This window comes from Suillus subaureus, assembly GCF_016647635.1.
Source record: "Suillus subaureus strain MN1 chromosome Unknown BJ212scaffold_516, whole genome shotgun sequence".
NCBI classification, from domain to species: domain Eukaryota; kingdom Fungi; phylum Basidiomycota; class Agaricomycetes; order Boletales; family Suillaceae; genus Suillus; species Suillus subaureus.
In genome coordinates, this window is record NW_024539072.1 from 1 (window position 1) to 12,530 (window position 12,530).

At 48.3% G+C, this 12,530-nt stretch overlaps 1 protein-coding gene across 1 annotated transcript; it reads left to right on the top strand.

Moving 5' to 3' along the window:
* Positions 1-12,070: 12,070 nt before the first annotated feature.
* Positions 12,071-12,522, top strand: BJ212DRAFT_1204562 (mitochondrial inner membrane translocase subunit Tim17/Tim22/Tim23/peroxisomal protein PMP24; the record flags this gene model as incomplete). The annotated part of the gene is made up of 3 exons (XM_041329138.1): positions 12,071-12,102; positions 12,153-12,252; positions 12,334-12,522. Coding segments are annotated over 3 exons (321 nt in total), but the record flags the coding sequence as incomplete, so codon positions are not given.
* Positions 12,523-12,530: the final 8 nt, after the last annotated feature.

Here is a 12,530-nt window from a genome sequence, read left to right on the forward strand (position 1 = left end):
TGTTTCCGTGTTATCATTGTCGGGCGTGGGTCCTGGGACTCTTGTAACTACCTGGTTTCTTCGTTTGCAGAGGGCTAGGTGCATGATACTCACTAAACCTGCGAGAGCGGCCCTCAGTTTATGGGGATTCGGATTATTTGCTGTGACAGTGTCCGAGTCGGGAGATCATCAAATTTCACCATTGAAACATGTCAGATATGGGCTTTTCCGACAATATTTGGCTGTTCCGAAAACCGGTGACTAATTCGTTGATCGTCATTGGATAGATAGTCTTGGGGCTTGCTCAGGCCTTTGTAAGGGGCAAGGAATTATCAAATGGGGACACGGAGAGTGCATACCAAGTGTATTTTTTCCTCAGACCAGTAGAACTAAACCTAGTCAGCAGTACTGCAGATTTAGATACATGTCACTCTTTCCCCCAAAAAAGAAGTACACTGCAAGATATAAACGTGAGGACTGAGATGGTTTGTATTGTGAAATATGAGCGCGTGAACTGCCACACTGAAGGAAAGAGATGTCCGAACTCCAGGCCCCGAAACGGGTCACTAGCTTGTCATGATGGTTCACAATACTAAATGGCTGGCATATAGCTCCTCGCTCCACGGGTTATCAACTGGAAAAACAAAGCAAATCTGAGCTGGCATCGACTTGTACGCAACTAGTGGTATTTTGCCAAATCGTCTTGCTTCACAAGTAGATCTACTGGCATTGCATATTGCGTGTTCGAAAACAGACTTCAAACTGATAGGTTCTTCCTGCGTCACCCGGGCCATAAAGAATGATATTCACATAGTATAACAAGTCGTCTTTCTACTGTCCTGTTCAGATCAACTTGACACCACATCACATCCTCACAAACAATGCGTTTCTCCTCTGTCCTCGCAGTTGTTGCCGCTTTGACAGCATCAGTATCTGCCAGTCCCACTGCCGTTGATAGTGCCGGAGGGTGTCCTATATTGTGCTCAGATTACCCCTGTTGCGCTTGGGCAGAAATGTGTGCCGCAGGCATATTGTTGTGAGTATGAGTATTTTGTGTCCACCATATGACTCACCGGCGTGGTAGATCCTCTGGGTGTGTGTACTAGATAACTGAGTGCCATGTCGCGATAATGAACTACGGTGAGTCGCGTTTTCTACTTCAACTAGCATCGGTGCAGATGACCTGATGGCACGACGTGTGAATTGCTAGTGATTTGATGTTGAGTTGATCATGTCTTGCTTCTGAACAAATTTCACTGCCACTCGAGCAATGGAGATCTTGGAATAGGGGAAATCTCAAATACTTGAATACATAGAATATGACTGAAGTACCTAGGAGTTTTGCAGTCTCGTTGTAAGCTTGAACATAGAAGCCCTCGATGCCAGTGGCATCGCGGGTCCTCTCCTCATGGGCGCTGTTTACTATAATGCATCTTCCTGCAGTGGCCCGCTGAGGTGTGTCACGATCCATGATAGTGGTATATATGGAAAGTCGTCATTGTCAAATTGCGAAAGCTCAAGATCCAGAAATGGCACCTGGACGCTGTGAGTGATCTATGCACTTTCAACCATTCGTAAGCGTACGCAAGTGGGGACATTGACGAAGCGCTGCAAATAATCCACGAGATGCAAGCTAGATTTTCGAGACATTGATATCTCTGAAACGACAGTGAACCCGGGATTTCAAACGTGCGTGACCATGTCGGAGAGGATTTCGGGGAGCCTGATGCGGCATCGCTTGGATGAGTGGTTCCACAGAACAAACACAAACAACCTTTCAAATTGGTTTCGGCCCAAGAGGTCCTTCAAGTTATTGACGTAACTAATGGCAACTGGTCATAGCACAAAATTTGGATCTGAATCAGCAACCAATAATTTATTTTGCCTTCAAGGAGGTCCAGTGCCATATCATATCTGGGAAGAAATTTGTAGTTTACTGGTGCGTCTTATCTATCACTCCTCAATCGCACGAAAGCTACGCCAATTCCACCGATGTTTTCCTGATGGCGCATTAATCAACTCCACACACTACTAATAACTTGCGCGTCAGTGCCAACGGTCATAATGCCCGATGTGAAAGCAGATATACGACTCACCATGCAGACAATAACGTACTGCAATGCAGGTGAGTCATGTTATAAAATCCAGGAAAACTACTGATACTCACGCAAGCTGCGATCGAGCAGCCAGCACAAGCTGAGCTCTCTTTGCAAAACCAGGGACATTTATCTGCGACAGCCGTGTCAGGAGCTTCAGCTGGCATGGCAGAGATTGATGGTGAGGCTAAAACAGCAACGAGGGCGATGACAATTGCAGAGGAGAAACGCATTATTGTCGACTCGTGATATCGGATTAGATGAAGATAGCAGGAAGTCGGCTGGCTTTTATGTGCTGTAAATTCTTGCTTGGTTGTGCCTTCAAACAGATGCGTATCTGCGGTGCCGGCAGGTCATCGATCATTGCTAGTCAAGATTGGAACCACTGTCTACTAAACGTTCGCGTTTCCAACTAGCTGTTGGCTCGGTACCAAAAGCAATCAACATCTTGGAGTCATCTTCGCACCAATATCGCATAGCTTGACGAACGTGTGTTTTGGCAACTATGAAGATATCTCCTTTAGCAAAAGGCAGGTAAAGTGCTGCTCAATATACCACTGACCAGTAGCAACCAAGTCCATGCTAAACCCATCCTCTGACTGATGGTCTTCATCTGGTTCAAGGATGCCAAGTTCTTCAACTTCTACTTGATCATCTTCAGCTTGTAGCTAGTCCTCTTCGTCGCAGAACGGCCATTCAGCCTCAAAAAGGCGTATCGTCTCGTCATGATTGATAATAGGTATGAGTGAATTTATCCGGCTTCTTTACCGCATGGAGTTTGATTAGAAGCTTTTCGGCGATGGTTTGTTTTTTTTGCCATTGAGACAGTAACGTTGGTGTCATCATGTCGTGTACTCCCCCGAATCCAATGTCCATCGATGTCTCCCTCTACATCTTCACAACTTTAATATGTCCATGTAATCGTCTAAAGTTCTCCGACCCTCACATCTATTACTATACAAATATTGAGGAGGTACACCTGAGCTATTAGAGACTTTAATGTTGCACCTCCTATAATAGGTTCCAATGTAACAGCACAGCTTCGAGACATCGCATCTGAAGTTCTGAACGTCCCGTCTTCGTTTTTGATGATCACACGAAGATACTACTCCAGATCAATTCTACACTATGTACATGTTAACATGGAAACGCGGGCTACTATCAGGTTGCGTAACTTCCCTCTCGATCGATCATTGCTTGCCATCTTTCAATGTTTCTAGCCATCCCTTGGGACTAGTTCCCTCTTTGGCATAACGCATATTTGCATCTTCATCCCTCGGCTTCGTCGCTCCGTTCTGCACCGCAGTTTTCTGTGTCGAGGTTGTCCCCTCTTGTACAGAGAGTGAAGTCTCGGGGGTCGTACTATTGGGCATCTGCGTCAGGATGACGCTCGTGAAGACTTGATTGGATGTGAATGGTTGGTCGAGATCGACTATTTCCTCTGAGCACATGCGGTATAAGAAAATCACGATCACCAGGATGTTGCAGATGAAGAGACTGAAGGCAGCCTGGTTTCCATCAGATTTCACGGAGTAGTGCGAGGACGGGAGTGTACTTACTTTGATGTACGCCAAGATGAGCGTGGTCGACGTGTGCCCCATGGAAATGTTTATAGAGTGGAAGACGGTGATGGTGGTGATTAAACTCAGAGATGTGCCGAACGCAGATTGGACTAATATTTGTCTGCTACGCGAGAGCTCCACTTTGGTCCAGAGATACAGCGGCGTAGCGACAAGGAAAACATCTGCGATGGCGTCCGCTAAGAAAAAATTGAAGACCATCGTAGCCACAGAAGGTACGAAGGTGTACTGACCGATAAGTTGCAAGAACGCCACCGACGGCGACATTATGCACGAGTGAAGTTTGCACGCGCTCGTCTTCTGGGCGATCAGCACGGCCCACATATACGCAAAGGATGCTGCAATGAGATACGTGATCTGTTTGTGTATCTTGCAGCCGGAGTGGTTGGTGATGCGGATGACGGACATGCGCGCAGCCCTGGACCCGCGAGTAAGATTTAAATGTAACTGAGTGAGCTGTGATGCGTACCACAGGACGGAGGTGAACGTTATTGAGAGGATCCAGGCTGATAGTGACATGAACATCAGATTAATATTGGAGTGCGAAGTCAAGCACTCACGAGTTATCTTTTGGTCGAGCCAGAGGCACGCCAAGCAAAGAACTGGGAAGATGTGGTTGGTTATTCGAACAAGGTAACACACAATAAAAATTCTACCATCTGCTATCAGTGCAACTGTAGCCCATGCATCTTCCCATCAGAAGTGACGCGTCCAAGCTCTGTAAACAAGCCTGGCGATGGTGCAGAGTATAGCAATGGTATGCGACACCAACCCCGCGGCTTTGTATGCGATGATACACATAAGAACACAACATATGTACTAGCTCCTTGCCATTCCACTCACCGATCAGGCTAGTTGAGTAGTAGAATGATGGTGCCATCAGATGTGTCTGGTGGACATGGAAAGGTGAGCTTCAGACACACATTTTGAAGACTAGCCTTATATGTGATACAGGAAGACCCCTTGCAGTACTACATGCCTCCATGACAAACTTTTACACAACAGTTTTAGCCAGTGAAGATAACGTGCAGGGTTACGCAGACTAACCTAGCTCATAACCTGTATAGCGCCCTGTGGTGCCTGTTATGCAGATAGGACATCATGTCACTGTTTTCGGTAATAAAAATCAAATTGATCGTCCTTTGGACCCTATGTCGAACGACTTGCTAAGCCCTATTCGAATGCGGGGGGATATCATACCACTTAACCATACCTACCTTCATGATACGAACTGTCACTGATCAGAAAATGACGGATAAGTCCGAGCAGGGATGCTCTGCGGTGACCTGGCCTTCATGCATGGAGCTATACCATTTCGCGAACCTGTGCTCAGGCCGCGTTACGCATCAAATAGTAATTGAATGGTCAACTGATATGATCCTAGAACTTACCCAAGTACTAATAGCCTGTCAAGTTGAACAAGTTGTAGGTGCAATTGGTCCCGGAGAACGTCTGGATTCTGGAACAATTGAGGGTACCTACTCTGACATGCCACTAGATATCAGCCTTCGGATCACGACCTCCAAAGGGCCTTTGATAACGATGCACTAATAACGCAAGCGATCTGATAATCTGATTGTCACGCGTGAGAAGGCCTATGATCATGGTATGTAGAGGATAGACTCGGAGTCGTGCTTGCTAGCCTGATACTTGTAAGTTGTCATGGCATCGATGAGTGAGTCGAGGCGACAGTAATTGTTCTCGATGTCATGGTGTTTTTATCCTCGAGTTATCCGCGGCACACATCTCAAAATCAAAGCTCCACGAACCATCCGCGAGTTCCATATTCTTGAGTCACTGTCCAGTGTCAAGGGCCAACGAGTATTCTGCGGGCAGTAATAATTTGAGGTAAGTGCTGCGCAGTGTACTAGGCTTTTTGATCGCACACTTACTTGATGAGGCTCCAACCAACCAGCGCGCAGCATGAAATCATGACCGTCGCCGAACAGGCAGGTACTACCGTACAATGTAACCTTGTCTTGTAAGGTTATGCCAGTTCCGCTGTCACGGCCGGTCGTGAACAAACGACAAGAGTTGTCAAACAGTTCCAGGCTTTTCGCTAAATCTAAGACGGGTTCCTGCAGTCAACCCTTATAAGTATTCAGGCGCCTCAGTACCGAAGGCACTCAATGTTCCAAGCTCGTAATTTGAGTCTTTAACTAAGGTATTATACGGCAGCTTCGCCCAACACTATGTAGCAGGATAGCTATCGATGTTCTATGTCTAAACGTGAACAGAAAAAATCAGTATCGAACAACATGCCGAAGCCTGTATAATGTAAAATATAATCAGGTGTATCGCTGTCTATGCGAGGCAATGGAAAGTCGATTAATTAACTAAAAAACGATAGCGGTGGAAAGAGGGCAGCAGATGCGGAATCTCGTAAGATATAATGAATGGGGACAAATGGTTGAGCGAGGCAATTAGTTACAAGGGGGTAAAGCTAAGATGCCGACCAATTATAGGACGGAGATAAACGAGGCATGTTACAGAGGGAGAATGAAGCGATGGAAATGTGCAAAGCCAATTAGAGGGCAAGCGAAATAGTGCGTGAGCGGTCCAAAAAACGCCCCGGCCTATGCATACGCTCGATTCTTCAATAGCACAGCATACGCTCGGAGTTCACGGACGAGTGACTGGAGCTGCGGCGTACGGGGAGTGTCATCGAAGTCTATGAGTGAATCTACATCCATATCATCATCCCGCTTGTCATCACTATCCTCGCTCTGATCTTCGTTGCTGGACACAGATTCATCGGCCTCGGATGACGAAACCGTTTCCTCATTAGCTAAGAGTGAGGCGGCAAATTTTGAGGCTTTGCTAAGTTTATTGGAGGACGAATTAAAGGATGAAGCTGCAGTGGAAGTGGATGCTGACGCGTGGGTATTTGAAGATGAGATCACATGGGACGGCGATGCGGACGCTGCACGAGAAGGTAAGGCTGATACAGGTCGCGGTTTTGACTTTTCCGAGGAGCTGGAACGCGATTCAAGTCCAGCTTTCCGCTCGACCCACTCCGCAAGCTTGAAGATTTCTACGGGATCTGAGAAGGCGTACCATCTGGGACGTTCGGTCTTCGTCTTCTGTGGCTTCTTGCTCTTGTCCTCGTCCTCATCCGGTTCAGAATCAAGGTCGAACTCGAACTCGGAATCGTCTTCTGAGCAGCCCTCGTCCTTTGGCGGATCTATTCTCTCTTCGACACCTGGCCGCACGCCCCACACAGCTATGAACCAGTTCCATCGTTTGTGTGACGCACGTTCTAAAAGGGAGGGGGGATTCCATGGTGATCTCGACTTGGATTTATGGCTCTTGGTCTTGGCGCCTTCGTCCTGTCCCCCAACTTCGATATTGGAGGTAAGGTACTCGCGTGAAGTATCTCTCTCTCCTCGTCCTGGCGTCAGAGCCCAGTATACCCTGCCTTCTGAGTCCCGACCTAGTGGTATAATGCGTTGGGCGCAGGAGGATAAGGCGATGGTCAGGGCCATCTGGGGGGTCAGTGTATGCGTTGGTGTGCCTTCTAAGTCCCTCGCATCCTTGTCTCTTTCCTGAAAATCGACACTGCCTTTCTCCCTTTCCTTTTCCTTCTCCTTGGCACTGATGCCTCCTTTCCCCTTCGTCTTCTTGTCTTTGGCTTTCATATTCTTGGCCTTCTGCTCCTTCTCTGCTTTCTCCTTCTCCTTTCTCTCTTTCTCAGCCCGATCAAGAGTTCTCTTCATCTCTAAACATTCCCTCGTCAATTCTTTCGCGTCTTTTGCGCCTTCCTCTAATGCATCCCTGACCGCCTTTCCTTGAGATGCATGGTCTACGAGGACACTGACAACAGGTATGAGTTGGGAGGTGCGGACTACTTCAGGCCAGTCCGTTCCCTTGCACATCTCTTTAGCATGAGACGAAGTGCGAGCGGAACGGGTTCTAATGATGGGCGCGTTCTGAAGGAGGTGCTCAGGGGCGGGCATGGGAGACGGGAGAGCGAGGGAAGGAAGTGTGCTCAAGGTGCTTAGAGTATTGACAATCTTGAAGAGGAACGCCTGTTGATGGAGCGCATTGGCAGTTGTGGAGAGGATCTGTTAGGGAAACCAGAATAGTGAGTGGAAATGAGGGGACGGAGAAGACTGCAACACACCTTAGCGTCTACTTCTATCATGCCTAACAATGCAATGAGTAGTGCTTTCACGCATCCCTCTGAGACCCAAGGTTCTAGATCACCATCCTCTTCGTCGTCGTCGTCAAAATCTCGTTGAGAGCGGGAGAGAATCTCGAGCTCGTCGTGGTGTGAACGTGACAGGGGGAGGAAACGAAGTGCAAATTCACGGATGTAGATGCGGGCTTCTGCTCCCTGTAGGGAGAGATGAGTACGGACTGGTGTCCAAAGAGCTTTGGGAGGGGGTTTCGGGGCTGGAAGAGGTGCAGCAATGGGTATATGCGCGGAGTTCTTGGTGGATCTGGATTTGGAGTTACTGATTGCACTTGCAGTACGCTGGAGTGCGGATTTGGCTGTTCTCGACTTCTTCTCAGCGACAGGTTTACCTGCCATCGGGCCCTGTACACTCGTCAACATTAGGAGGTTGGGACTGATATAGACACATACAGCTGCAGTTGGATCTTGCATAAGAAGTTCTGCGGCTGACTGGAGCCCTGATTTACGCGCTGCGACGGTGAGGTTCCTATACGGAGATAAAATTAGTGAGGTCGTGGCGTAACGCGTGGTACGCACCCCGTGGGCTGAAGGCCCTTTGCCTTTCTGCAGTGAACGCAGTTACAGGTCTCCTCGCATCGGGGGCACCTGAACGAGCCCAAGCAAAGACGGAAAACCACGCATATAGTTAGTGCTAAGTGCAAATACGAACATTAGAGTCACTACACACTTGAAAAAGTACCCCCCGCCCGATACATGCCGTTTTTTCTCAGCTGCCGGGACAGTGCTGGTGGACAAGATGTCCTGAAGCGTAAGTCCATAGCGGTTCTTGAGACAGGGGCCGCAGTACTTGGTGTTGCACCGTCGCTTAGATTTCGCGTCTTCACGCGTGCATTGGATGGTAAGAACTGCATCGCGCTTCTTGCTACATTGATGACAATAAACAAAGCCGTTTGGGAAGTCGGAGGTAGCGTTCGAGAGGAGACGACGCGTAGCGGTTGGCTTGATAGCTGTAGTTTCGATCTTCAATTTCTTTACCGGCTTGTCGAGAGTTTCGTCCGATTTGCGTTTGGATGACTTGTTCATGATGGTGTTTTGAGAGATGGATGCACGCAACGCGTTTTCTTTGCGGCCGGATACAGTATGCGTGGTATTGCTAGTAGCTGGTATACTAGGCTTATGCAACGCAGAAGAAGGAATTTCGACAAAGACTTGAGATAGACGCCTTACGATCCCTTTTGGCTGGCCTGCCATTGATGATGATGATCGTGGTTCTATCGGAAAAGACGCGTACAATAAACAATTGTCTTTATTGCATTGGTCACGTGATTCCACTGGCACGGGTTTCTTTTGACAGAATGTGGAAACCAGTTAACACAATGCGATTTGACCAATTAAAGTACGGTGTCACTCTCGAGCTCTGCATAATGACCAGTGACATGACCGTAGGATATTATATCTACATCCCAAGTGATCTACTGGGGTCTGGTATCGTTGATTAGGCGCCGATATTAGGGTAAAGCAGCAGACATCGTCTAGTAGGATCCGCGTCATTATTTGCTCTCGACATTGATAGAAATTTGGATACTGGTATGGTAGTAGATGTAATTCCCCCGGATATAGTGTCTTCCCGCACAAAGATGAGATTGACACTTTGAGACTGGGACAAAGCTTATCGGTCATATACCGAAACTAGTCACTGAATGAAGGGTTGACTGGCGCGGGCCACAAGATGAGAAAACCAAGCAACGGACTGATAGTTCGTATCACTATATATTCTACTCTTGTGAACTAACGGGGTTGAGAATCTTCATGCGAGGAAGCATGCGGTTCCTATGTCTTATTAGTAAGTGAACCGCTCACTGGCACAGTTTTGACTGTGCTCTTGACTCTCTGAATTGAGCGAATATCAGAGTTCAATCCAGTGTGGTGAAGCTCCACTTGACACTCGTGCGACTCATCAAGTCTGCACTGGTTCATAGCACCATGCCCGTCCACGAGTATTGTCCAATGTTGGATCCCGTCGCATGCGGTAAACCAGCGCATCCGATGATGTTGCCAAGTCACCATCACTGGATAAGCTGGCTTACTGCATCGTACATGTCCGAGAGCAACATCGATAGGGGGCCATTGACAGGCGATATGAACAGAGGCAAGGGAAGGGCAGGCAAAATATGAGGGCAACACATATAGAAGGGGGAGGAGAAAAGAGATGCGAGGGTGACTCTTTAGACCAGCGCCCCTTATAAGGCAGCTCATAGGCCCTGTGCTTCTCTAGCATAGAAGCGAAGGGAGGAATCTCCAAATGCACGTTGACAAAAGGCCAGAAGCGTCAACGATGCACGTTTACCTATAGTGTATCATTCTGAAGTGAACCAAGGCTTAAAGCATGAGCCGCTGACAAGACATATATTCCACTACAGTGAGTCAGCTTTACAGTTAATCGAATAAAAAACGTATTCAATTCTTTCGATCTTTTTTTAAAGCGTTTTGCGGTGTTGCATCGTCATTTTACACCTCCAACCAGTCCAAGAAGTCCGGCGTGAAGTAAGACAAGATCAGGGTAGCACCTGGACGAAATTATGTCACCACCGAAAAGCCAATACTGATGTTCTAACCTGCCGGACCATACTCTCCGTGGTCTCGAATGCCATGGTTTCTGAGATCGTAGACGCCCCGCAGCAGCAACAGCATAACCATCGCGAATTCCCGCTGACTTGATAGCAAGCGAGGGGATGGTCCGGTGCGAGTTGTGCAGCATCCGATATGATGTCGAGATATGGAAGCGCAGGTTTCACCATGATGATATCTGCGCCTTCTACCATGTCTCGTTGCTAAAAAAAAACACACGATCAGTAGCACGTTGGGTAAGAGACGGAGGGCAGGACTTACTATTGCACGCCGTGCGAGTCCCTTGGCAGTAGGTGGGAGTTGGTAGCATTTGCGGTCGCCAAATGATGGCGCGCTTCCAGCGGCATCGCGGAAGGGGCCGTACAGTGCGCTTGCGAACTTGGCTGAGTAACTCATAAGGGTGCATTTACTGGCTAAGTCAGCGTCAATGAGTGCCTGCTTGATGGCCTTGACACGCCCATCCATCATATCGCTGGGAGCTACGCAATGGGCGCCGGCCTTGGCGTAGCTGATAGACACTTCTGCGAGACGTAGGACAGATGGCTTGGTGTTGATGGTGCCATCAGCGTGGAGCAGACCGCAGTGCCCGTGTGAGGTGTACTCGCACAGACAGACATCGCAGGCGATGTACAATGATGGAAATAGGAGTCTGATCTTTTTGATAGCTTGGATGACGGGTCCAGATGGATCGTCTGCTGGGGTGCCACGGCCATCCTACAAGATCTATAAGGCCACCGGGCGCAGTTTCACTGGATGGAAGCTCACCTTTTCACAATTCAAAGGCACACCGAAGAGGATGACGCTTTTCAGTCCTTTCTTCACCAATGGGCCGAGGAAGGATTCGAGCTGGTTGACACCCCAGCGGCGTTGACCAGGCAGTGAAGATATAACGACGCTGGCATCTGGATCATCGGTGATGAAGATGGGATACATGAACATGGACTTTGTGAGCTGCCTGCGACCCTGCCATGAGCGCGACAGGGGGTGCTGGTATCCACCCTGGAGGATTGAACTGAGTGGAATCAGCGTCTTAGATGTGAGATTATTGAGAATGAACATACTCACGAGATATCCATGTCGTTGTGGTCGACGTCAAACGTTAGCAATTGGACTGCGGCTGAACTAGCGCGTTCGTCGTCTACGTCTACGTCGTGGTACGATATCACAATCAATTAATTCGCAGCCTCTGAAATTCACAGCTGGCATAGGTCACCGGTCGCATGGGAACTTTTATTCCAACAATTTCAGCCCCATATGTGATGATCTATACGTGTTTATTCTCTAGAATGCACTGGCTGATGAACCTTCCTATATATGCTTCACGAATCACGGGGACTCGAATGTGTTTGCGCATACGATTTCCTTCCTTTGACGCCGTTTTCTTCCATCGCTTGCCATTACTTTTAGTCGAGGGTCACAGTTTGATTCTCGACAGAGAGCGATAACAACCAGCAACAACAATCCTGAGCATGAACTTGAAAGAATAGATCGTGGAAAGGACTCAACGTCAACTGGTAGTCGGTGGCTGTGACGAATGTCGTGGGAATGAAATTTATCCTGACGAGCTGTCACGCCGTCCCCTCAGCTAGCTCGCTACTTCCATAATCCATTTGCTCCCTTCCCCCTCCGCTCCCTTTTGACCCTTCACTATGTCTCATGCTGACCACACAAGAGATCCATGGTGCGTAATAAATCAATTATTTGGCCAGTCCAGGTGATGATTTTGTCAAGTCCATGGGTCATATTGAATGACTTTGGAGGCGCATTTGCTATGGGCGCTGTCGGTGGCGGTATATGGCACGGTATCAAGGGCGCACGAAACTCCCCTAGGGTTAGTTCTCCGTCTTACTCTCATATCTCGTTCTCTTCCTAGTCCAACCGGAACAAACGTCACTGACGTGGACACTCACAGGGTGAACGTTTGGTCGGTGCCATATCTACAATCAAAGCACGTGCCCCAGTCACAGGTGGCAACTTCGGCGTTTGGGGAGGCATGTTTTCCACTTTTGATTGTGCCGTGAAAGGTTGGCGGCAAAAAGAGGATGCTTGGAACGCTATTATTTCGGGTTTCATGACGGGTGGATGTTTGGCCGCACGAAGTGAGTTTCC